Below are 27,290 nucleotides of genomic sequence, written 5' to 3' on the forward strand. Positions count from 1 at the left end.
CACGTGTCCGTCACGTGACACAGCTGTCGTTCGGGCCCAGGCAATGTACAGAATCAGGCTGCAGGCAGAGGAAGCAGCAGCGGCAGCAGCAACAGCAGCGGCAGGAGTAGTACAGGTCCGAGGTAAGCACTTGACTGACCACTGATGCCTCTCCGGCTTTGTTGACGACGGGTCTGTTATTTTTTAGGCACTTTGTCCACCATGCCACCGACCTACGGCTATTTTGAATAGCTACATTCTTTTGTTAACAAAACGTTAGAATAAACATTCGGCTAACGTGTTAGCCATAGCCTGTTAGCGACGAGTGCCAGCGGCGGATGTACGGATCCAGTCTCCGCTGATGGTTGTTCAGCTTCAGCTAGCTGGTCAGTTAGCCGGTTAGCTATCACTGACTGCTCTTTGTGGACAACACAGACCACCGACTTCAGCTCCATTCCCATTTAGACTGGGGTTGCTGCACAGAAAAATATAAATTGAAAGGAATTATTAATCCCGCTGCTTACATGTTCTCATCTGCGGAGACCACAGAGCTCCATGACTTGATCCAACATTCAGGATCTGGTTAGCTGTAGCTAGCAGGGAGCTCACGGTGATGGGTGTTTGGGTTATTTTGGCATCATCTCACGGGCATCAGCAATGTCTGTCAGTTAGTATCAATAGTATCACTTGGTCTCTCTTTACCATAACGTTGCAACAGCCTGGCACCTTTTATTTTTGTTTTGCTGTTGCTGGAGGTATATGGCATGTTCCTTCACCGCCACTTGTCTAATTTTAGTCTCACTGCATGGATACGGACACTGTTAACACAGTGACAATTGGTTTAATCCAAATATCTGTTATGTTCTCATACAATAGTTGTGCATCGGGGTGTAATTTTCAGCTGACAGTTAGTAGCATCACGAATCTTAACATCCACTAGTCTAGCTGCATTGTTTGTTGGACCTCCTTGGATTTCTTTTAAGAATTGTATTTTTATTTCTCTTTCTCCTCGTTTATCGAAATATTATGGTACTTTACCTCACACATGTTTTCATTTTTACTGCTTATTTTACGCTTTAGTCGCGAGAGACCGCTTTGGTACATCAGTGTAGCCTAATAAAAATGGGAGCTGAAATGATGCATGGTGCCTCTAAATAATTCAGCATGTAGTTAAATATCCTTCCGCTAAGCAGGATAGTCCTCGGACTGAAGTGATTGCTCAGGGAGACATAAGGAGCGGTAAAGTAAGGGGTAATTTTAGGCAAGCGTATTAATATTTAAATTAACGGCTGGGTGCGGGCAGGTGAGTGTTTTCAGCGCTTTTGCTATGCTTGTACCGTGACGCTTTCCGCTCGTGTGCGGTTTCGGACCTGATATTATTTTTTAATACATGTATATGTATTTGGCAGCAACAATTTCTGTATGATAATAATATAATAATATTCCCCTTTTTTGCAATATCTAGCAGACATCCATGGGATCCCCGAAGCGGGTTGAAAAGGCAGGCTGGCTGACGTGATGACGCTACCGGGCGGAGCGGCTCTCCTGCGGGCTGACAGCTGATGGAGAGGAGTCCCTGCTCCTCCTCTCACTCACTCTGCCGGGGTTGTATGAGGAGGACACGAAACCAAGCAATGGCACACTGAACTGGACGGAAACGGTACTCGTCTCAACTGGAAGCACTGGGACTTGTTGAATGGGATGGAAGCATTGCACGTTGAAGATTTTTCAAGATAAAGGTCTTTTTTTGTGGATATCTGACATGAGGAATCTTCCACAGTGGATTTCTAAATAATTTTATGATACTCCCATCCGTTGCCTTGTCATTGAAACAGCGTCAATAAGGTGATCACACGCATCAAAATGACCTGAATGAGTGCCTTTTGTTGTGTATACAGCACGATATCTTTAAATCCAGCAGTACTAAATTTAACGGCTTGTGCTTTTGGAGAAGTTTTCACCGGTCACCGCCACCCCAAAAGAAAAGCGCAAGTACTATGCACTGTCTCACATCTTACACCGAACCATTAACCTCAGCAGTGGAGAGGCACTCATAACAATACCGACCCCTCGGAAGAGCCCCGACCCTCCTCTGGGTATTTCTTTTATCCACGGGAGGGTGTAGAGATCCGCAGAGATGTTCGCTGCCGTGGAGCATGGCCCGGTACTTTGCAGCGACTCCAACATCCTGTGCTTGTCTTGGAAGGGCCGGGTGCCCAAGAGTGAGAAGGAGAAGCCGGTGTGCAGGAAGCGCTACTATGAAGAGGGCTGGCTCGCTACCGGGAACGGCCGAGGAGTCGTCGGGGTTACCTTCACGTCCAGCCACTGCAGACGGGACCGGCCCACCCCGCAGAGAGTGAACTTCAACCTCCGAGGGCACAACAGCGAGGTAAGTTAAAGTCATTGTAAACGTTACAGTTTGCCATCCACACAATATACAACATATACATAATGTCCATTTAAGTCCATTTTTATTTTACACATCAAACCGTGTCCTGATTTATATTGTCTCCTGCACTGTGAAGCAATGCAACACCAGTTTCTCTCTATTTGTTCTTATAATGATATGGTATTGTTCCCATTGGCTGTTCAAACCTCCTCAGTCATTTACACCGGGGATGCATAGGAATGAAAATGACTGCAAATTCTCATCTTTTCAGTACTACTAGCACTCTGGGTTCAAAGAAAGATATTTCACTTTAGTTAAAGGGTGTCAGACACTGTGCCATGGTAAGTTGAGAGTTTTGAGTCTTTCAGCAGCAGACAACTTCATTGTTTCGAACATAGGTGACACTCAGTTAAAATGAACAAAGCTGTATACTCTTACTGGCTCAAGGTTTTACCATCAGTGCATGAGCTCTCCTTGCTGCGTCTAGTCAAAACATTTCTGTTCTCTTCCACTTCTTGGCATTACTCTTATCTCCCACCATGGTTGTACCCTCCCATGTTGTCCACCACCAGGGCGCCGAGTCCATTTATTTTGTTACTGGAAACATCAGATGAATAATGTCCGAGTCCAGTCCACGCCATATATATGAATATTCCTGTCAGTATATAGCAGTGTTGGCACAAGTGGAGATTGCACACAGGTTGCATTTTCTCCTTTAGTGGGTGTAGCTGTTGGTCAGATGGAGTAAGGTGCTGTATCAGCATTCTGTAAGGCAGTTGAGGGGAGAGTGGATGAATCCCTACAGAGAGTGACTGAAGTACAGCAGAAATGTCATCTAACTCTGCCCACTTGAATGCCGTCCAAGTACTGAAATTTTCCTGTTCTTGTTGTTTTGGTGCATGAAGTGTGGAGGAGGTTCAAACCTACATAAATGTACTTTTGCCCACTTTTCAACATGTTATTTTCACTTTATTCATCTCCATTATGACACACATTTTAATTTTATTGGTTTTGTGCGTTTTCAAAATTAGAAATTGTGCCATTCAGTTGCATCCACAATTGCTCTAAACAGCTTTGTGTCTGTGACTTAAATGCTTAAAAAGTGTTAAGATAAATATTTATCTGACATACTGTTGAGGGGAGCATCTTTGGCGATGCTTTTCACGTGAAACACAGATGCAGCTGGGAGAGATATGCACATTTCGCCACTGTCCTTTGACCTTATCCCAGCACCAGTAATGAATATAGTAATATCCTGCCCACTTCCACCCTGGATTTGATGTGAAGTGATAAATAAAGGCTTTGGGAAATGCAAAATCAATCACTCATCCACCGTATGCATAACTTGGGGATTCTGACAGTGGTGGAAATCACGCTGCCTAATGAATTCTGTCAAGTTATGACAGATTTGTTCACTCACTCACATCATTTTCCATCCCAGTTCTGTTGAGGAGAGAAGAGAATGTTGTTCGTGCTATACAGGCCAATGGCAGGGAAAATTGTATGTAGTCTCCACTCCTATCCAGTTATTAAAATGTGTTTTTGGAGCATGCAAAACCTCACCTCAGGTCAATGTTGTTCATTTTATTTTTGAAAGAGCTATATCAATACACGTGGGTGACCTTACCTTGTCTTCAGAAAATGCATGCTCAGCTGTAAAAGCCCTCTGACAGTCCTGTTCTTTTAAATGTCGGCACTGTTATTGAGCACTTGTCGTCGTTGATGATGACTGTCCTTTCCTATAAATTGGCTCAAATCAAGCTGTGTAAGACGACACACACAAAATATGGAACATGAACTATGCGCTCATCCTTTATAGAGTCCTGTCCTGCCAAGATCGATACTCATGCCAGCATCTTTAGCTTTGGTCATTATTCCTGTTGATGTATAGACCAGAGTGCCTGTGATCATTTTAATGTAAGCAAGCGTCTGAATTGATGTGTCTTTTGGACTTGGCCCAGTATAGACAGTGTAGTAAAGAGCAGATCAGAGCTGTCACATCTGTGAAGAAGAGGGCCGACAGTAAGAAGACAGTATTCCTTCTATCGAAGGTTGCACTGCCTCTGCCTGGATAAGGGGTTTTATTTAGACTTGAGTCCCCCACATGACAGAAAAGGTTGGCATTAAAAGATTATCTGGATAAAAAATATCTTGTGTTGTAGTCAAGCTCAGCTGTTTTCCAGCTCTAGCCCCTATTTTGAAGGCTCTCTGCAGGTCCAAGGCCTGCCGTACATCTCTGAAGGTTTGTCCTCCTCTTGGTGTCTAATTCCCCTTCAGCAAGGGTGAGAGATAATTACAAGGTAAGAGCTTCAAAGCGGACAAGGTGCATGCGTGTGGAGCCATGCACGTTTTTTCTGTCTCCCACAACAATCTTCTCACAGTGGGAGTCACGAGCTAACTGCTTTGCATGCTATGCTTTGTGTTTTTCACCGAGCTTGGTTGCTTAGCAGAAATTCTCAGACCCATATTGCGCTCAGATTACACTGTCAAGTGTGTATGCTGTTGTTGTCATATTCCATATTTGTGTATTAAAAAATTGTATGTGTTTTGTGTGCATGCTTGTAATTCTACTGTCAATCATGAATTCCATTGCTTTTTTAATTATAAATCTGGCCCCATTAGATTTGGTAATATTAATTAGAGTGTAGTTTAAGTGTACTTAATAGTCTCAGTCCTTGATTGATGATCCCATTTGAACATTTTCTGAAACATGAACTGCAACCAACGATTAATTTCATTCATCAGTTAACCTACAGATTCATTTTTTTTTAATTTGTTGCTATTTAATTTCTTGAAAAGTTATTTCCCAGTGTCTCAGAGCCCGACATTGTGCTTTCATTTGACATTTTTATCCAAATAGCCGTCCAGAACCCACAGATAGTCAGTTTATAATGATATAAAATGAGGAAAAGAAATAAATCTGTACCTTGGATTAGCTGAAACCAGTGCATGATGGCATTTTACTGATGGAATAGTAGAATAGTTAGAATAGTTTCTGTCCAATTTTCTTTTGATCAGCTAATAGTGTGATCGATTAACCAATTCAACACTAGTCTCGTTTATATAGCTTGAATACTTTGTTGGTGTCTGTTTCAAGCTAATTTAAAGCAGCTGATTATTAGATTGATGGGACTCTGTTTTGGTTTGAAAGAGCTGTTGTTTCACATCATGATTATTGTGTACAACAACTTTGTATTGCCAAGTTGTGTTAAGCTCTTTATAGACTAAAAATACATGAACCGGTCAAGTAAAAAAAAAAAAAAAAAAAAAGTTATGTTGAAAGAAAATTCGCCTCCATTGTTCTGATACTATTTTTGTATCGTTATTTAAACAGAGCTGCTGCCCTTCAGCAGCAGGCTTGTCAGGTGCACCACACTTAGATAAAACTGAAAAAAGATGAAAGCAGTGAGTTTTGCGTCGTTTCATGTGAATGTACGTCTGATGCTGCAGAGTAATCCCTCTGGGATGTGCATCAGAATAGAACACCTCTTTTGACAATCAGGTGCTTTTTCTCCATTACAGCGCACTCAGATGCTGAACTGACTGAGCAGCTAGTCACTGGGAGTCCGTTCATTTTCCGGGAGAGCTGAACATCCTAGACAGGCTTGACAATGACTGTCAGGATGTTGACATGGAAATGTTGGCCGCAACACAGGTTTTGGGCAAATTGTCTTTCACAATCCTGTCAGCTGCTAGCTGTACTGTTTGTCTTACAATAGAATCTTACATATACCTTCTGTAATTGTAATATTTTATTAGCAACAAGAGAATTATGTTGCGTACTGTATGTGTTGTGATCGTGGAAAACGCCTGCTTATTGCTGCAACATCTTTGTTTTTCTAAAATAAGAAGTATTTGCTCGTAGTCAGAAAGCACACCTATTCCATGTACATGGATGGATGCTGTGAGAGAAAGTAGAATGTTAAGTGGCAATCCGGGGGTGTTATTGGTGGATTATTGCCAAGAGGCAGGAGTCCCACCTGTTGCTTTTTCCTTCGAGGCAAGATCCAGGCTCTTCATTAAGGCTAAATGGGACAAATGTCTGAGGCCCTAATGCAACAGAGACGGTTGACCCCAGGGCATCAACTCATGTTTACCAGCTAGGTTGAACTCATATTACAGCTTTTTTCATCCTCTGGGCTACATGCTCATCCACACACTGATGTGTGTCTGAACAGATGTTCCTTGCTTTAGTACTAGACTAGTACAGTGATAATGCTTTGTGCCAGTTTATTTGACATTTTTAAATGAAAAATGGTGTATATTTATAGTATAGTATAGTATATATATATATATATTTATAGTATAGTTTTCGTGCTTCCTGGAAAAGCCTTATAAATAAATCAGTTAATGTCCCTAATAGAGGGTCTGTACAAGAACCAGCACTGATCTGGGACCTGCAGACCTCTTTTAAAAGGGTAGGGACGAAGGAAGAGGATACTGGATGACTTCTCTTACTGTTCAGGCGTAATGGGGGCCATAATAATGGATTGCAAAACAGGAAGAATGCAGCATCTTGTTTTTTTTCTTGCGTACACACTGAGAAAAGTCGGAGTAGAGACGTCACTTTTAATGGGCTGTGCTGTTTCTGCCCTGGAGTTTTCCTCAGCATCGCTCACCTCAGCGCCCATCACCACCTGTGTACAGACACTTCCGTGTTCCCTGGTCTTGTCATATTGTCTCAGTAGTTATTTTCTCTGCACCACAGCTCTCCATCCTCCTCTTCATTATGTCACGATCCCCTCCCCTGTGCCTCTGCACATCTTCTTCTTGAATACCTTCTTCTCTTCCCTCCTTATCTGACCTCTTGACATTAGAAGCCCTGCTCAGGATTGAGGATTACATGACCCATTCACTGCATTAAAATGGTCTCACCAAATGTGCTTAGTGGAAATGGCTTTAGTGTGCTAATCCATCCTTGGAGAGGACATGTTGCATAACACTCTCTGGCTTCCTCAGATTCAGGTCTACTTGTCTGATCACTAGAAATGTTCCAAGAGGAACAGCATAGCCTGAGTGCAGGTAGATTTGCTATGAGCAGTGTTTGTAGTCAAGGATCAAACAGACATGTCTGCACACTTGGGTTCACTTTGTTTTTTGTTTTAGTGCTGTGTTATTTGCAGGATAAAAGATTCCAGCCTACACAGCAAACGGCTGTCAAGACAAAAAAAACCCCCAGAAATATTAAGCACTAGACTGCTTTTCTTGTACACATCTTTTTTGTTTGCTACTGTATGTTTGCTTTTCATGTGTCACAGAGGCTCTGTTTTTGCCAACAGAAATTGACACGTTTCCATATTCACTAGTTTGATTCAACACAAGCCATTGCATTGACATTTTGTTAAAATTAATACAGAAATGCCTCCACAGAACAGCAAAACTATTAAATATCACAATTACATAACTGTAACCTAGAAAGTCATTTTGATCTTTTCAGAAATTTCATAAAGAGCCATTTCAGTATTGCAGAATTGTTAGTGACTGTAAGTCTGCGTCACACAGACTTTTTACGCATGCACCATGTGGGCAGTGCCTGAGCCTGAGCCACCAGACTTCAGCAATGCGGAATCACATATAATTTAAGTTCAAGTAAGTAGTAAAATAGTAACGTTTTACCTTTTAGCACAAAACTGCTAACACTCTAATGTAATCTAATGTTAATTTTGTACCTTATCAACCATGTTCAAATACAATATCTTCAACAGTATGCTTTTGACAAACCTCTGTGCTGCACCTTTGCCTCGCACCGCACAATGTAAATGCTGTTATCAGGTATTGATATTGATTAAGGTTTATCACATGCTTGCTCTGCTCGTAAACATTTCAGATTCTGCCTCCACCGAAGGTCCCGTCCCATTGCCCTTTCTGTCACACTGCAAATCACTCTGTACCCATTCTGGCTTCCTTGCTTTTGTATCAGCACAGCACAGCGCTTTTCTTTAATTGAGTTTCGTGTCTGATTTAATATCTTGTCAGATTCAGAATAGAGGGGGTTGTGGAAAGGATAGAGTGTCCCTTACTCGCTTGCTCAGATTCCTCAAAGTTTTTATTCAAATCAACTATTATAATGATTAACTATTTTCGATATCTCTGCTGTTGCCATGCTGCAGTTCAAATTCCTCATGTTACACGATAAATGATATATTTTTTTTGTGTAAATGTAGCTATGACTTTTTCTAGCTTTTTTTTAATTGTTTTACTAAAACAAGTGCATGCGGTGCATAGTGTCTTTTAGGTATAGATCTCAGCATGTATAGATGTGAGCTGAAAATGAGGGTTATTAAAAATGTGACACAGCGATCTTCACCTCTGCTTGAATCACTGAGTTCATGTCCGTCAGCCTAGTCTGTTGTTAATCATTTTGCCAAAAGAAAGTCCTTGGTGCCAGGGATCCATGTGCCGATTGCACCACGGTGTCCTCTCACTTCTGCTGACTCCAATGCAACCCAAAGCTCTCCCTTGATTTGATTTGGTCCTCTCGGTTAAGTTACTGGGGGTCAGCTCAGCTCCCAGTCTCTAAGTCCCAGCAAGAGGCCAGAGCTGCAATGACAACAGCAAGGCACTGCAGGAGGGAAGACAGTGGCAAACGAAAAACCAGAAGTTGTCAAGGGCCACACACGCTGGCCCAAAGGACAGAATTAAAGTGATCGGAAAATCGTAGTCTCTTCTTCAGTTACTAGATAGTGATTCAGGTGGGATGAAGATAAGCATGTGGCTTTAGGCTTTCTCAGTCTTGCTGTAGTCCTCCCATATCTGTTTCTCTGCAGGTTTTTGTTATTATGTTTTTTTTAATCTCAAATTGTGTTGTGTTGTGGTACTTTGAATGCACCTTTGAACATGCAGGCACAAATAACTAAGTAACACAGAGCAGCACTTGATAATTATTGAAGCTTTTATAGGTCTGCATGTGTTTGCATATGTGCACGTGCCTTCTCTGCTCATGATCCCCCTGGCCCCTCACTGTCCTGTGGCTTCTCACTCTTATCCTGTCTGGCTCCATGTGACGTCTGATCTCCCAGATCGCTGCGTCACAGCGAGGTGCTCAGCTGTCCCCCACGCAAGATGCCTGGCCAGCTTGCACTAATCTCCACCCTGAGCTAAATTTATGCATACACAGATTATTCTCACCTCTTTGAGGCTGCAGATAAGTGTGCACACATGCAAGATCCAGCATGTGTAAACCCTATGCTAATTTCCTTTTGTCATGACTTTTGGTCTCTTTGTATATCTCTTAGTATTTGTACAGTGTATGAATGCTGTTAGAATTCTGCAAACTGGAGCTCGTGCTTAATATAAGGCTTCATGTCTACACTGGCTGTAGCTGAATTAGATTGTATAAAAGCATCCAGAAAATCCATTTTGTTCACCAGAAGTTGCAGACAGTGCACAAGTGGAGTACCAAAACAGAGTTGTACTCCCCTTAGTGAGACCCTTGAGCGTGGATATTTGTTATCTTTGACAATACTGCTGCAGAAGCTTGTCAGCTTTGCGCCCACCGAGCCCTGCTGCATCAGATGACCGCTGTGGCTGAGTGATAGATGGCAGACTGTTTTTAATGGTCCGTGAATATGGTCGGCTCAGTCAGAATGACATAGAGACCTTAGTTGCAGATGAGCAACAGGCCAGGTCTCATTGTGTCCCCTTTTCCTGCAGCTTGCCATCTGAGACACACCTATAGAGCAACATTAGGATTTGTACCACTGGGAGTGAGAAAGAAAACACGGTAAATCTGGCTCATAGGGCATCTTATTGCTGAGGGAACAGGGCCAGGAGAGCGACGAATTCTACTATACACTCATTACACTGGAGGGCTTTACATGGTGTGTTCACAAAAACATGTTTGTCCAAGTTCACCTACAATTACCCTGCCTTTTATCATTTACTTAATTTAACAATACACAAGACAATGACAAATAGGGAATCGTTGCAAAACCCTTCAAAATAAATTTGATTGTTAACTGGTGTTACTTGAGCATTGCTCCCATAGTTGCATAGAAATATACTCTGCTGGAAAATTTTGAAAACATTTTTGTTTTACACGTCTGGACTTTATTCATAGATGCATTTTTTATGTACATACATTGAAGATAACATATAACATAGATCCTCCTGAACCAAAGCTGCTGTAACTGGGATGTCTTCTATCACATCCTGGGCCCTGATTCAGAAAGCTGAGTTTTCTGCTCCAGACAGAGGGAACTTTAACTCTGGGTCAGTTACTGTGGAGATTTTTATGTCTTTAGAGACAACAAAATCCCAGTTGGATATGAGTTCATTCATTCACCCAAGGACTGCCGCTGTTGAGCGAGATTTTTAAAACTAAAATAGATGTTAAAAATTTAGTCAGTTCGAACCTTAATCTTATCTGTTCTATCCATATTTTCACCCTCAGTAACTGCCACCTGCAGTTTGTTCCCATTGGGTTACAGCTACAACATAGGCCTACAGTCGGACTTTGTCGTCCTGTAAGGACATTCATATTGGTAACTGATGGACTGTGCTAAAGTAAATGCTAAATTGTTAACTTATAAGATAAATGACATGGTCTGCATTGATGTGCGTTCACATTAACAGCTCCATTGCATTCAAATGAAGGCTTCACTCTTTCTCTGCCTGTTGCAGTACTAAATTATTGTAACCAATCCAATGGCACTGGCATATATGAAGATGTTGGAGAGTATACAGCTTGAGCGAGAATGATTGTTTACATTGGTTTTCCGTAAGTTTTCTGTAGGTTTCTCTTTTCACAGGAACACAAAACTGCACACAGTTGATGACACTTTTTCCACCTGGGCCATGTGTTTGTACTGGACTGCGTGGTGGTTGCAAGGAGTGGGGAGAGGATATTGTTGTCTGTGGTCAAAAAAAGCATGACTGGCTGGCTTATCCAACTTTCAGCCGCTGATCTGTTGGGCTTGCACTCGGAGAGCGTAAGCCCTGTTAAAGCCAGCCCTGTGTTGTGTGTTTGAGCATGTACAGCCCACGTGCTTTCCTCAGTGAGAGCAGAGCTGCTCCCTGCTTGGGATTATTCCTCTGGGAATAGGCTGAGTCACGCTACAGAAGACCAGACAGATAGAGGCAGATCTTTAAGATGGGTGACAGTGAACGGTTTGATCTGTACTGCTCTCTGCTAGTGATCAACACCTTCCTCCTCTGCAACTCATTCCTTATGCTAATCCTGATCTCTCTGTATCCACTGACCTCTGGGCAAATACAAAAACCCATGTATCTGTGAGTCGTTAGTTTAAGAGGCTGCACAGGTTACTGTGTGTCTGATCTTTAAGTCACAGTGTAGTGTATTTTGTTAGGGGAATCCATACTGCAGTTCAGTGTCTCCCTTCACTTCCTCCTCCTTCTTCTCTTTTTCCAACGCTTCCTGTCACTTGCTCTTTTAGATTAAATTTGGATGTAATTCAGAAATCGAGATATGCTTTCCATGAAATAAAAATAGCAACATAACCTTTGAAATATACACAACATCAGCTAGCTGCTGTTTACAGTATCAAGTAGATACTGTGGATATTGTATCAAGTATATCAATATCAAACAGAGGGAATGAATTGTCATATGCTTTGACAGCACTCTGATAAGAGACTGAATAATTGAATCTCATTGTTTGTAATCTTCAGGATGTTAGCAGCTCCTTTGCGACTTTTTCAAAATGAGGTTAACCCACTTGTGATATATTTTCGTCTGGTTCGGCGCTAAATTTAGCTCATTGAAAAATGGGATTTTGGATTTCACTTTCTGGGTTTAAGGCATTTCAGCTGATGCTTCAATGTAGAGCAGCTTTCAGTGAACATGCAGGGAAGAGCTCGAAGCCTTGATCAAGGACACTCTAATGAGTCGCTGTGTTGTGGAACATCTCACATTATTTGTTGTAATGAAGGGGGCAAAGCTGTGTCACAGGAAGGTCACTGCTAAATTACTTGACTGCCATACTATACACAACACAATCTGTCACTCCTGAAAACAGTTGTTTCACTAGAGAACACTGTCAGGGTCACATACAATGGTCGTCAAAAGGACATGGGAAAAACTTTAATCAATCTTTTTGTCCCTGTTCTCCCCTTTCATTTCATATCCTGTTCTTTAAGGTGGTCCTGGTGAGGTGGAATGAGCCCTTTCAGAAACTGGCCACCTGTGATACCGATGGAGGGATCTTTGTTTGGATCCAGTATGAGGGTCGCTGGTCCGTGGAGCTGGTCAACGACCGTGGAGCGCAGGTAAAAATGGGACATGAAATAACTTATTATTATTTATAGTTGTTGTAATGTACTTTTCATTGACAGAAGGAAAAGTACTGTACAGCATATAAATAACGGGGAAATTATGGAGTGTGCATAAATAGCTACTCTTGTAGAAGTGCAGTATAGGACAGTAAAGGGAACAAACCAAGCATCATCAGAAAAATTATGTTCATTAATACAATGGAATGTCAATCACATTAACCTTTATGGTGAATTAATAAAACACTGAGCCATTTGCTTCAAACATTTCCTAACGGGAGAAAAAAGTATCTTACTTTGCACATGCTAATTTAAACAATAACAGCCAAGCAAACATACGAATGGGTAGGTCTTATCATCTCTGTCATCCGCTGAGTTGGGTCTGACATATCCTGACGGCATTTTGTCTTTTGTGCTCAATTAAGTTAGCAGATGACAGTCTAAACAAAAGGTTCTCTCTTCAAATATATGGCCTGTACAATTGGAAATAGCACCACTGCTCATTATTCATTTGAGGCAGTCCCTTTCATTATTAACAGTCTGTAGGACACTACTGGTCCCTGTTTGCACTGGGATGAAAATAGAAATTTCAAAGTAACAAGTGTAGTAAATGCTTCATTAGTGACTACCAGAGGCCATCCTCCTCTTCACTACGTCGTAGAGTGTTGTCAGATGACTTCTCAAGAATTTGAGTCATTAGACTTCTGCTACTGAGAGCGCCAGGGAACCTAAAACACTTGATTTGTTGACTTGTTAATAAAGACCAGTTTCTCTTTCTTGCTGGTAATTGGATGGATAATGCATTTTACGGTGTTTACTTTAATACTGTAACTAATGATTAGTTTAATAATTAATCATTAAGCCTTCATGCCAGCGATAGGCGTTACCGGAGGCATTTTCAAGTTGTCTGTCTGTCCCATTCTTGTGAACATGATATCTAAGGAGCGCCTTGAGGTAGCTTCTTCAAATTTAGCACATTCCACTTGGATTCAAGGATGAACTGATTAGACATCTGTGTTCAAAGGTCATTGTAACAGCACAAAACGCATTTTTAGCTGTAAGTCCAGATTAACGGTTTTTTTTTATTGTTTCTCAATGAAGAACTAAACAATATGCCACACCGCCTTTCAGCTCATCATCGCTATCCGCTTTATTGTCCTGCGTTGTCACCATAAATAAACTCAATCATATGAACCCTGCAATCCAATCCAATCAATTTACTATCGTGTGTGACAAAGAAATTTCTTATGATTAATAGATTATCAAAATTGTTGCCAATTAAATTTTTGTCATTCAACTTATTGAGAAAACAAGTAATTGTTTCATCTCTATAAAATAAGTTTAGGTATATACAAATACAGATTTTTCTGTAACTACTATCTGTGCTTTTTTATAATCAAGGTAGCGTACCGTCATTTCGTCTGTAATGTGTGTGGTGTCCTGTAGGTGAGTGACTTCACCTGGTCCCACGATGGCACCCAGGCCCTCATCTCTTATCGTGATGGTTTTGTCCTGGTGGGATCAGTCAGCGGGCAGAGACACTGGTCCTCTGAGATCAACCTGGAAAGCCAGATTACCTGTGGCATCTGGACCCCCGATGACCAGCAGGTAACACACACACACACACACACGCCACAGAACTACCATGGGTACAATGTTTCCGCCTAGCACTATAGCAGCTTTTGAATGCTAATAGATACAGAAGTTTTAGGTTTTCATTTGCCACTTTTAGTATGTGGACTTGTCATTCAGGAGGTAGAGACAGGCCCTGAGGGAAATCATCTGTGAGTGACAGCAAGCATCCACTGTCTTGAATGTGTTGTGGTTTTGTTAGGCTATGTTTTTGCTTTCATGCTGTTAAATTGTCTAGTCAGGTTGGACATCATCAAAGTTTCAGTCTGTGTATGTGTCTCTGTCTTTGTTCATCTCTTTCATCCTATTTATGTCTGGCTCTCTAAGTTGTTTTCCTTGTGATGTGCATTTCTCGTGGCTTTCTTTGCTCCGTATCTGTCATCTCCCTGTCTGTTTCTGAGCATGCCTCCCTTTTCATCTTTGTTTTTCTGCCTTTATATCCAAGTTAAATTTCTGTCATTGTTTTCCTCTTTTCTTTCTCTCCCTAATAACCCTTTCATATTTCTCCCTAGGTGTTGTTTGGTACTGCAGATGGACAGGTGATAGTGATGGACTGCCATGGGCGCATGCTGGCCCACATTCTGCTGCATGAGTCTGATGGCATCGTCAGCATGTCCTGGAACTATCCCAGTTTCCTCGTGGAGGACAGCAGTGAGAGCGACACAGACTCCGACGACTACTCCCCGCCACAAGGTAAGCTACTGAGGGTTTTGTTTAAATACAAGATGAGGCTAGTCCAGATGTTTGATATGCAGATGTGGGACCATCTGTTAGATTCTAATCCCTCCCTCCTTTTACCTCTGTGTTTTACGTCTCCATCAATGCTTCCATATGCCTTTAGTCCAAATGGAAAAGGGAAAGATTTCCATTTTGGGGCACCGGGTGGGAGAACAAGTTATAGCTGGTAGCTCTGCACTATTTAATGCACTGATATTCAGGATCCCCCTGGTATTCTTATGAATCTTTTAGAGTTGGAAACAGGTGGGCATAAGCTGTGCCTAGGTTCTCTGTCAAGTCATTAGTCAAATATGCAGATCATATAATTATGACCGAGGTGTAAAAGTCACAAATAACAATTTTATAAATGAAGAGCAAATCAAAGGCAAAAGGTGGGACTGCGAAAGGTTAAGCAGGCTTTGACTCCTCTTTGTCTTTTAATATAACATATTAAAACAAAACAGTGTGACCAAATGAAAAGGGTGTGGGGTGAATTTTCTTTCTTTCTTTAAGCAAATCCCCCAGGACTCCCTTAAAATAAGTTTAGTAATGACAAGGATATCACCCTGGTACTCTACTGTGATGCCACAGTTCCCTGCATGCTATTGTGAGCATTAGGGCCTGTTTTGTCCTCAGCAACCATTGCTATCAGAGTCTACAGTTTGGAGAAAAAAAGGAGAAAAACAGGTGGAACAGTTGCAGGATCAGCACTTAGTTAATCACGAGCTAACTTATTTTCAGACTGCATGATTCAAATTTTGTTAATCATCTACAGATGCCAGCTATGTCAGCCTTACAAGATTAGGTTCCTGTGCTGACAACCTACAGATATATACAAGAATAACAAGATAACAAGAATTTCCCTCCAGGGATTAATAAAGGAATTCTGATTCTGATTCTGATACAGTAGTAGTAATTGAGAACTGTAAGAACAGTAAGCCTGAGAGAGCATCTGGTCAGTTCACTGTCGAGTGTCAGTATGGCCAGTGTGTATCTGGTGCATTAGGATGTGAGCAGTCACACAAGAGAAGAGCTGCATGTGGTTAGCTTTTCCCACCCTGCTGCTTTCCACTGTGTACACCAGCCCACGTAATGGCCTAATTTTTATTGGTTCCTGTTTTGTCTTTTTGCCTCCTTTTCTCTGGAGCTTAATTAGTCCCAGTTGCTAAGGCTGTATTGGTGAGGGTCTGTCCTCCTCCTGCTGTGCTATTTCTTCCCCTCCCTTTACTGTGGGCCAAGTGGTTAAGCTGAAAAGTGCTTGCATTAGCTGGAACACTGATTATGCTCTAAGTCACTAATTAAACCAGTCAATAGTAATTGATTGGCCCCGATAGAAATTATCTCTCAAGTCGACAACCTGACTGAGACACCATGCTGCCTCTTCCTCCACCTGCCAGACCTCTCTGTCATGATGACCCATTATCACGGCACTGCACAACACAACACACAGCTTTTATGGCAGCATAATATATCTGATATAATGCAACACACTTTGTAAACTGGGAATAGGGAAGAATAAACTGTTTTGGACTGAAAGCCAAAAGCAAAGGTGGATATTTAACTTGTGTTGTTATTTGGGTCGTTGCGGGACTATGTGAAAGAACAGTCTCAAGGATTTTTTAAATTGAAAATGGATGGGTGGTTGTCTGAAGATGTTGTATTTTTGAGAATACCACTTGTTTGCAGCTACAAATGCAGCAGTGAGGTGTGGTGATGAGTGTGTCTTGGGAATTTTACTATATGAAGTTAAACCCCCAGACAACATTGATGTAGAATACCTTAACATATGCACTGCACAAGTGTGTGTAATTTTAACACTAGTCCTAGTGATGATGACTGATTGACATCCACTGTCTATAGACAGTGTCTATAGAACTGTTTGTAATTGATACCACACACTGAAATGTTTGCATTGTCCTTTGTCTCTTCTCAGTGCACAGCCAGAAACCACTGCTGACAGTCAGTTTCACCTCTGGAGACATCAGCCTGATGAACAACTACGATGACCTCTCTCCCACCCTCATCCGTACTGGTCTGAAAGGTGTGTGGGTGTCTTCTCATTATTGCTTGCCCGAGTGTTCCAGCAACTTTGGCTTTTTCTTGTCATTGCTTATGTCAATCACTTGTTTATATCTATTTACAAATAAATTCTGAAGGAATTTTGTTTTCCATCTTTTCTCAAAATTGTCTTCATATCTTAATTGATTTTGTGTACTTTTCCTCTCTTTACTTGTGCTGTAGATGTGGTGGTCCAGTGGTGCTCACAGGGGGACCTCCTTGCAGTGGCAGGAATGGAGAGGACCATCCTCTCTCCTGACAACTCCTGTCCTCCCACCACCAGGAATGCCATTGTCAAGTTCTTCAACGTTCGGGGCGAACACATCTACACACTGGACACACCAGCACAGGTGATCGACTTTAACAGCACCAAACCTAGCTAATGAGTATTCTGGGTCACAATTCTCCATTGCTTATTTATGGAAACAAGTCTATTTCACTAATGTAATAGTGTTTAGAATTTGTGTCCTCAAACTTAACATCACTAGCTGTGGAAAATCCTGCCAAATAGCTGTGATCCAAAGAAAAATAATTTAATTAGGATCTTTGTAAAGTAGTAGACTAACACAATAATAAAGGGAACTTACTAATATAAAATGTTGTTTCAAGTTAGAAACTTTAATACTGTCAGCCCCACAGACTGAAAAATATGGGGAGCTACATGAGCTTAGTATTGAATAACTAAAATTGCAACCTGTACCACTTGTGTATTTATTATGTAAAGATAGGTCAATGCTTATCCTGTGTATGTACCTTAACTATACATACCTTTTATGTTTGTTAGATCCCTTAGTTTTGTTGATGTTATCTCTCTGCTAAATGTCCTTGTTTAAGAAGATTTGGTAAAAACGAAATGGGCAGCCATCACTTGATTGTACTCTCTGGCATTCAAGATGTTGCGCTATGCATCAAACCTTTCAAGAAAAGTAAAGGTCTGGAAAGTATTTTAAGACATGATTGTGATTAAATCTTTTTTGAACTTTGCAGGGATAACAGCCAGAAACATTTATCTTTCATACTGGATGTGAACATTTTGAAAGGATGTATGTAGTAAACGTGACAAAAATCTCATCCTCTCTCCAACATATCTTCTCTGTCACCCTGCAGCGCCCCATCACTACGCTGTGCTGGGGTCACCGAGACTCCCGTCTGTTCTTGGCCTGCGGCCCGGCGCTCTACGTTGTGCGAGTGGAGCACCGCGTTGCCAGCCTGCAGCTGCTCTGCCAGCAGGGCATCGCCACAGCAGTGAAGGAGGAAAAAGATGTTGCCAAGCTCACCATGCCATCCCGCCTCTGTTCTTACGTCACTGCTGCTTTCGTCCCCACCATCAAGGTAACAAAGAACGGGAGGTGCTAGACCATAAAAATAAAAACGAACGGCTTCATGGAAATGTACTTTGTTCCTCTCAGTGGTGTCATAGATGTCATCTTCTAAGACAGCAGCACTTTATGTGACTGACATCAAAGTGTAGCTTAGCATAACAAATTTTAACAGCAATACAATTAAAATGAAGTGGTTATGAAGCAGTTATCAAACTACAGTCCAATCACATTTTTTTTCTTTCAGCCTCCCATCCCAGATCCCAACAACATGCGTGATTTTGTGAGCTACCCAACAGCTGGAAATGAGCGTCTGCACTGTACCATGAAACGTACAGAGGACAACCCTGAGGTTGGGGGTCCTTGCTACACCCTGTACTTGGAGTACCTAGGAGGTCTGGTGCCCATCCTCAAGGGCCGACGAATAAGTAAACTGCGTCCAGAGTTTGTTATTATGGACCCCAAGACAGATGGGAAAACAGGTAAGACTGAGCTTCCTTCATATTGGCACCCTAACAGAACATATTAAAAAATGTTTTCTTATTGGAGTGTATGACTTAACCATATGTTAATCAATGTTACCATCATGACTGTGTGTTAATCATGGTATACATATGTTTCACTGTTTGTAAAAATTGAAATAGAACTGCTAAATTTATTTCTCCCAGACACATTTGCTTGCTCCAGTACTTTTCCAGTTATTTGAGTTTCTTGCGTTGGCACTCAGAGAGCGAGTATGTTTTAGTCACATAGGACAGACTGGGCCCTTGTTAATTAAAAGCTGCTTAATGGGGGCTCTGATGGCCCCTGGGTTCCTCATAAATCAGCCCGTGCCCTCCCTACACAGTGATAAATGAAGCCAGCCATGAAATGGTTCCAGCCCATCCACACTTTAATGTCCATCAAATAAATTAGCTTGACCTAAACTGGAGTAGCAGTGGTTCAGACTCCAGATGAATGATGAAAAGGGAGAGTTGAAACCACTGAAGACAATGGTTTGGAGGGAATCGCTATAAATGTTTATCTGCAGAAATAGTGCAACATAGCTGCTACAGTCATTATTTTGAAAAGTCCTGTCTCCCAAGTTGTCAAAGGTAGATCTTCACCAATGCCAACTTTATTGTAATAATTTCCTAAGACAGGCATTTTGTGGAAAAACTCATTCCTCCCTGATTTAGTCCACTAGGTTATAATCTTTGAAACAGCAGCAATATGAACATTTTAGCTAGGATCAAATTATTTTAAAATCAAGGTGGGAGGTTTGCTGTGTCATTGTAAATCTGAGAACAATGAACATCACATGTTGCTGTATATCTCTCAAGTACACATTTGCAGTGTATTTACTCAAAATTGATTTTCTCCACCATCCTTATTTTCTCTCTTCAGATGAGATCTATGGCAACAGTCTCATATCTGCCATGATCGACAGCTGTAACTGCTCAGACTCCAGCGACATTGAGCTGAGTGATGACTGGGTTGGCAAGAAATCCCCAAAGATATCCAGGGGCAGCAAATCCCCCAAACTGCCCAGGTAACCGTACAACTGACTTGTGTTTACTGCAGCATGCTTGATTCTTCTGATATTACCTTGGTGTGTGCATGACACTTGCTTCTTTAACCCATCAGCAGTCAACACACAGGCACAACTTTTTTTGCCAGTTTAGATTTGTTTGATGATCATCATTTTAATGATTGTTTTTTTGTCACACCAGAATTTACTCCTCTTTATGATTTTGCTCTTTGTAGCTTAGGGATAAATTTGGAGTTACTGTGGCATCCCTGCAGTTATTGAAATGCTAACCTTCCTTATTATATTAACCCTCTCGGTAAATGAATTGCATTAGTTCTAATGAAATGTTCTGTACTTGTTTTTGGGTCACTGCATGCCTAAACCTTCTTTTTTTTTATTTGCTACCTTCTCTGTAGAGACTTAGTTTGTCCCTTTACCAACAGGATCAACATTGATCCCAGAAAATCACCCAAACTCTCCCGGGCTACACAAGAGATTTCCAGGTCACCAAGGTTACCTATACGGAAACCCTCAATCGGGTCACCGAGTCTAACAAGGAGGGAATTTCCTCTAGATGATATCACTCAGGTAAAAGACTGCTGTCATCTTTGGATTGCTTAGGTCAGTTGTATGTCTGGAGGAGGGGTCAATGTTTTGTTTGACACCGCTTACACATTTTACTTTTATAAATGTATTTATTTTGTCTTTTTCATAGAAATTAATATGATTCTCCTTTCTGTTGTGCAGCAAAATTACCTTGCTCAGGTCACATCCAATATTTGGGGAACAAAGTTCAAGATTGTGGGGCTGGCCACATTCTTGCCAACCAATCTTGGTGCAGGTAACCTTTGTCTTAAACATTTACCACTGAATGAATAAATAAATAACTTTCATTTTCACAGTTGTTTTTGTCTTTCTTTTCCTTACCCCCTCTTTCTCCACTCAGTCATTTATAAGACAAGCCTGCTCCATCTGCAGCCCAGACAGATGACCATCTACCTGCCAGAGGTGCGCAAGATCTCCATGGACTACATCAACCTACCTGTCTTCAGCCCCAACGTCTTCAGTGAAGACGAAGATGACCTGCCTGTCACAGGCCCTGCTGGTAGTGCTGACGACAACCCGCCCTGCACTGTCAACATCCCTATTGCCCCCATCCATAGTCCTGCCCAGGCCATGTCCCCCGCCCAAAGCATTGGTCTGGTCCAGTCACTCCTAGCCAATCAAAATGTTCAGCTGGATGTGCTAACGAATTCCACGGCAAACCCTGCTGGGGCTGCAGCCAGTGGGTCAGACCAAAGTCAGGACACCATCCTGACAGCCCAGTACACGGTTCCCACTAGGTATTCCAGTCCTGGTCAGGTCATCTTTGGGGGGCTAGAAGTGGGTCGCCTAATGGTCGGACCTCCACCTTCTCATCATTCATCACAACAGCAGCAACAACAACCAAGTCACCATCAACCACAACAGCAGCACCACCAACAAATTTCACACCACCAACAACAGCTTCAGCAACAGCAGCAGCAACTGCAGCAGCAGCAGCAACAGATGCTCCAACACCAACATTTACAACAGCAACAGCAGCTTCAGCAACAGCACATTCAGCAGCAGCTTCAACACATACAGCAGCAGCAGCAACAGCATCAACATCAGCTCCAACAGCACATACAGCAACAGCAACAAATTCAGCAGCACCTGCAGCTGCAAATCCACCATCAGCAACAACAGCAGCAGCATCAGATGCAACAACAGCAGCACCACCATCAACTTCAGCAGCAGCTTCAAATTCAAATTCCTGTTCCCTCTATGTCATCAGGACATCCTTCAGCTGCAGCTGTGCACCAGGTTCAACCAGGAACGCTGCAGATTCAGATTCCTAATCCACCTGCTGATTTAGTGGTTGAAAGAGCAGTGGGGGGTGAACATGAACACCTACTGAAAATCAAAACCACTCGATCAACTCCACAGTTGGCTGAGGGTGATACAGTAGTGTTCAGTGCTCCTCTAGAGCTCAGCAAGATGAACCCCCCACCTCCCTACCCTGGGACAGTTGCTGCCGCTGTGGCTGCTGCTGCAGCTGCCTCAGCATCAGCCTCAACTGTAGCCTCTGGTGCTGCATCTGGAACAGGAGGGGGCACCAGTGGGACTCCTCCCCCTGGTGACCTTTGTATGAAGAAGGGAGAGTTCCCACTTTATCCTTCAGGTCAGCAACAAGCGCAGTACCCCACACCACTGGGATACGAGAGGATAACGACATTTGACAGCAGTGGAAATGTGGAGGAAGTATGTCGTCCTCGAACACGCCTTGTGTGCAATCAGAATGTCTACACGCTCCAGGGACCTGGCAGCTCTGCCACTCTCAGGGTCACCTCCTCATCGTCCTCCTCAGCTGACAAAAAGATCCAGCTGCCCTACACCTCTGCCACTCTTAACAGACTTACTGCACCTCGCTATTCTATACCCAGTGGAGACCCACCACCATACCCTGACCCAGCCAATCAGAACAATTCTGTTGGCAGGAACCCTGGACAAAGGCTCGACAGCAGCCTGATCCATGCCACTCTCAGGAGGAATAGCCGAGAGGCCGCTCTTAAAGTTTCCCAGATGCTGGAACCACCCAGACCACTGCCTCCTAAGGCTAAAAATACTAGTGCACTAGCAGCGTCATTCCAGCAGAGGGTGCCAACCGCCTTATATACCTGCAGTCAGTGTAGCAGTGGGTCCAGTGTTGGAAGCACTGCCCCAGGGAGTGCAAATGGAATAGCAGGAGGAACTATTATCAGACAGGATTTCCCTCCAGGGAATGGGGCACCACACAGCACAGTTATCGTTCATTCCAACAGCGCTACTCCTCTGGCCTCCCAGTCTTCTTACAACCTGCTGAGCTCTCTTGAAGGATCTGGGACTGCAACAGGAGGAGGAAGTAACAGAGACAGGGCTGATTATGTTAATTCAGCATTTACTGAAGATGAAACACTCAACCAGTCACTGAGACATCTGGCACTAGGAGGAAATGATGCATCAGGGCTGCTTGTCAAACGCCCACCTCCCTATCAGTGGGACCCAGCTGCCACAGAGGAGGTGTGGGTTCCTCAGGAACGGACAGCAACGCTGAATCCTAATGCCCCCTCTGCACCCCACAAACCACCGCCACTTATTCTTAGCCCAGCTCAACACCTGGATGTGTCTAGACTGCCTTTTGTCCTTTCTCCAAAGTCCCCCACTAGCCCCAGTGCTGCATCGTTTCAAGCTGCTGCAGCAGCTGCAGGCTACCAAATCTCTCTCCAGTATCCTCCAGCAACTGCCTATTCTGGAGCCCAGCTCCAACCCATCCCAGGGTCCCCACGTCCCTGCTCCTCTCCAAAGGAGGTGGTGGCACCTGTACCCTTCTCACAGCAGGATACAGCCCTTGTCTTACCACCAGGTTACCCTGCAAATCTGGCAAACCTAGCCTGCTGCCCTCTCCCACCCATGTATCCAGGAGGAAGTGCTTGTGCTGGGCTTCCCATTCCTCCCATTGCTCTTCACACTCCTTGGGGTACATATAACTCTTGTCCACCTATGCCCAGTCCAGCAGTGCCACTACCACCCAAAGCCTCCCATATGGCAATAGACAAAAATGTTCTCTCGCCTCCTCCTCCTCCTCCACCACCACCCCCTCCACCACCACCAGCAGAGCTGCAGAGCCATGGAGTATTACAGGAAGCCGTGGCAGAGGCTGGGGAAGGTTTTCAGGAGGTGCTCTCCTTGACTGAGAGCCCCGTGCCACAAAGATCTGAGAAGTTCAGCAAGAAGAACCGCAAACGTGTGGATGGGCGTGCCGAGGAGGCTAATGTGCCACCGTTGGCTGAAGGAAACAAGTTGAAAAAAGAGGGCAGAGCTTTGGGCGATTTCAACTCACTCATCTCAAGTCCACGGCTGGGAGGAAGGGACAAGAAAAAGCTGAAGGGACAGAAGGAGCAGCAGTTGAAGGCCAAGAAGCTGAGTAAGGCTACTGCCAATAGTGAGTTCCAAGACAGTTCAGAAAGTGAGCCAGAGCTGTTCATCAGTGGGGATGAGCTGCTCAATCAGTGCCAGAGCGGTAAGAAGGGCTGGAAGAGTAAGAGGAACCTGAGGGCTGCAAGTGAACTGGATGAGATCAAGTGTCGAAAGGCCAATGAGAAGGAGGACCGAGGGCTGGGCAGCCAGGGGTTTGTGTATGTCATGGCCAACAAGCAGCCACTGTGGAATGAAGCCACACAGGTCTACCAGCTGGATTTTGGTGGGCGTGTCACACAGGAGTCTGCCAAGAACTTTCAAATTGAACTGGAAGGCAGACAGGTACGAAAGCTGTAGTTAAAGAAATGTTACTCACTGCATGTTATGCCCCTACTGAAATGATCAAGTATTCATGTATTATTCAGTTTAAATAAAGTGTGCACTAGGACATAGTGTTAAAGCTGTAAAGTATTGGCTTTGCTTAAAGGCTGTATTAATTTTTTTTCTTTGCTTTTTCTTTTGTCACAGGTGATGCAGTTTGGCAGGATTGATGGCAATGCCTACATCCTGGACTTCCAGTATCCCTTCTCTGCTGTGCAGGCTTTTGCTGTGGCTTTAGCCAATGTTACTCAACGCCTCAAATGAGATGCCCCCTCCCTACTTACCCCGAGTTATATCTGGGATTTAAATGCAGTCTGTTGAAGGGGCACAGTTGTTTCATTTGAGATTAATAAACTTTGGTTTTGGAGAGAAGACTAAAATCAGCCTTGGTCATAGAGAGGGAGATACAATCACGCTGCACTGCACAATGCTGCCACTAGAGTTGGTGCAATAAGCATTAGCTGCATTTGCCAAGGATGCGCCCAGATTCGCCATGTTCGGGCAGTCACTGGCACCTTGCAATGCATGTAGGGCCAAAGAGCTGAGCTTTGGTAATCATCATGCAAATAAATGCTGCTTTAGCTAGAAGAAGCTTACAGACATGATTTGGTTAACTGAGGAGAGGAATTGTCAAGGTGCAGTTTTCAAAAGAAGCAGCAGTAATACTTGAAAACCACACTCTGGAGATCAAAGTTGTTGTTTTTTTTCCCCAGAGCGCACAGGTACTACTGGGCACTGAAATCCATTGCTGTACAAAACTTCAGTGAAACAGTTACCACTTTATTATACTGCTTTTGCTTTTAGGGTTTTCTTAAATGACTAAACACGGCGGAGGGCAGGAGGGTCTGTTTGTTTTTGCTCTCTGCCATTTCATTTTGTTACTATCTCAATCTGTCTGGCTGGAATTGAGGCTTAGATATATGCATCACTTTGGAGCACTACAGAGAGGTCACAGTTTCCACTGTTGTATAAGGTGTCTCATTGTCAAAAATCTGGGATTGTCATGGAGTAATTATCAATGGGGTGAACTGCAGTCTTTTCCCACACGGTTTCCTGGGACTTTGAAGGAAGAAAAAAAAATCTTAACTCTGTTACATGGATTAATTTATATGTAAATTTTGTTGTTTATCTATTCGGATATGAATTTTAACATTATTGTCATTGTTTGTGATATACAATCGTCATACCCTGTCAACATGGTTTTCAGCTTACCTGATTCATTTGGGAGACTGGTGGCTGAATTTGAATATTGCTGTGTACTTTAGAGTAATCCAGGTGGGAGGGGTGTACAGAATAGCTTTGACCTGTACTTGGTGAATTATCTACACATGGTGACATGGGCGCAAAAAGAGGTTGCCCAGACCTGGATTGAACAACTCTGACATGAAGTGATTTGTCACCTCCTGTCGCTTCTGTGAAGTGAGTGTGTCGTTTTGGCAGCCGGGGGGCGTGTCCCTGCTCTTAAACACAACACTAGATGTGTAAGCAAGGTACAGGAAATATTTTTGTATATTTCACCTATGCCATTTCATACTCTCTTCAGAAGACATGTAAATACATATCAGTCATATGTAAATGTTGCAAAGAGACTCGGGTGACTTTGACAGATGTCTGTTTACACCTGTCTCCACTGTGTTTTAAAGTGTAATTTCAGGTGTGGAGAAAAGCTGTAGTACTGTTAAACTCAACAGCTACAACCACAAAAAAGTTAACAGTTAAAACTGAAACTAGTCGCTGAATCTTTGAAGTCAGAACTCCAATGAAGGATGAAGCTAATGAAACGTTTTCATTTAGTAAGCTGACACTGAAATCTGAAAAGCTGTTGTTGTTTTTCTTTTTTTCTTTCTTTCTTTCAGGCAGCCAAGCTTGTGTTCATATTGACCTAAGGACACGGAGCAAGGATAACTGATAGGAGCAGGAATTAATTATTAGGCACATTGAAAATGTCTGCATTAGGTTTTATTCATATAAAATAATAGCCAGAGTCAGTAAAAAAGGGGAGTAATCTTTAGGCTTAATAATTTTAGGTGTGTGATTAGGCTTGTCTCTAACATTTGTGCCAAAATATGCATTTGCTAAAATTTAGAGTTGGAAAAAATGGGCACAGAGGGAAGTGTAACTCTGTTCTTGATTTTTTTTTTTTAAAAAAAAAAGAAAGCTGTCACTTAAGACTAGCTCTGTTTTGGTCTCTGGCTTGATGAGATTTTTATTTTCTTTAGTGTGACCTTTCCATATCATAATGCATGTGAGTCAGATGGAGGGTTGTAGGTAAGGCTTAATGAAAATGATGTTTAAAAAAAGAAAATGCCTCTACTGATCGTAAAAAATGAAAAGAACGTGAAGCATGTCATAAACAAAATACCCATCTTTTGTGTTAGTTGTGCAATATTTTCTTATGGGGTGGGGGGGGATCCTTTGTCATCACTTTTGACCACAATTTCATACCGTTCTTTTAGTTCAGCATCTCGGTTGCTGGTCTGTACATTTTATTTATGAGATTGTTTCCTAAAGATGATATAGTGTCTATACATACTGTATATTGTGGAATTTTCTGAACATTTCTTTGTGTTGGCGAAAATTTGTTACAAGCGTAGCCCAAATGGTGAGATGGGAAGGTGGGGGTGGGTCGGGAGGGGTTGGGAATGGGCAAATTTTCTGTGTTTTGTGAAGTTTGCATTGGATGGAAAAGATGTGAATGAGTAAGTGCCCAGTTTAGTGTAGTCAGTAGACTAGTTATGTAGAGTGTAACTGTCAAGTCAAGGTGTGTCTGTATTCAGCTGTGCGGTCTACCAATCCCATCAGTGTTAAATCTATTACCTTGAAACGTGTGTGGTCATGGCTCCTTACACACAACACACACTTTAACACACATCGCTCACAGAAGTTCACAAGTGTAAGCCACTGAGTTCATGTTCAGAATTGTCTCTGGACTTAGGTTAAGGATTCACTTTTAGCTGATTTCATGAGACGACCTGTTGTAGATTTTGTAGGATTTGGCTTTTCTTTAGAAAAGATATGTGCTTTGTATTTGTGGATGTAGAATTAAATGACAAAAACACTTGAAAAGAATCCGAGTCTGATTTGGTGACTGAACGTTT

General features: G+C 42.6%; 1 protein-coding gene across 3 annotated transcripts; it reads left to right on the forward strand.

Moving 5' to 3' along the window:
• On the forward strand, positions 1 to 26,331 carry tulp4a (TUB like protein 4a). 3 transcript variants are annotated; one of them, XM_046372212.1, is made up of 14 exons: positions 1 to 122; positions 1,445 to 2,368; positions 12,466 to 12,594; positions 14,044 to 14,205; positions 14,742 to 14,922; positions 16,880 to 16,987; positions 17,188 to 17,354; positions 18,112 to 18,336; positions 18,571 to 18,805; positions 19,710 to 19,854; positions 20,250 to 20,421; positions 20,581 to 20,674; positions 20,780 to 24,153; positions 24,340 to 26,331. In XM_046372212.1, the coding sequence occupies exons 2-14, from the start codon at positions 2,117 to 2,119 to the stop codon at positions 24,454 to 24,456; spliced, it is 5,361 nt and encodes a 1,786-aa protein (XP_046228168.1). In that variant the 5' UTR covers positions 1 to 122; positions 1,445 to 2,116; the 3' UTR covers positions 24,457 to 26,331. The 3 variants fall into 3 exon arrangements, with proteins under 3 accessions (XP_046228168.1, XP_046228171.1, XP_046228169.1); XM_046372215.1 differs by having other exon boundaries at positions 20,277 to 20,421; XM_046372213.1 differs by having other exon boundaries at positions 22 to 122; positions 1,448 to 2,368.
• Positions 26,332 to 27,290: the final 959 nt, after the last annotated feature.

This window comes from Scatophagus argus, chromosome 19 (assembly GCF_020382885.2).
Source record: "Scatophagus argus isolate fScaArg1 chromosome 19, fScaArg1.pri, whole genome shotgun sequence".
NCBI lineage: Eukaryota > Metazoa > Chordata > Actinopteri > Scatophagidae > Scatophagus > Scatophagus argus.

Bases quoted from the DNA above. Each gene is read 5' to 3' on its own strand.
- tulp4a (XM_046372212.1), top strand. From the start codon at position 2,117: ATGTTCGCTGCCGTGGAGCATGGCCCGGTACTTTGCAGCGACTCCAAC. The intron at 16,988-17,187 runs GTGTGTGGGTGT...CTTGTGCTGTAG, and splicing joins CATCCGTACTGGTCTGAAAG to ATGTGGTGGTCCAGTGGTGC. The intron at 20,422-20,580 runs GTAAAAGACTGC...TCTGTTGTGCAG, and splicing joins CTCTAGATGATATCACTCAG to CAAAATTACCTTGCTCAGGT.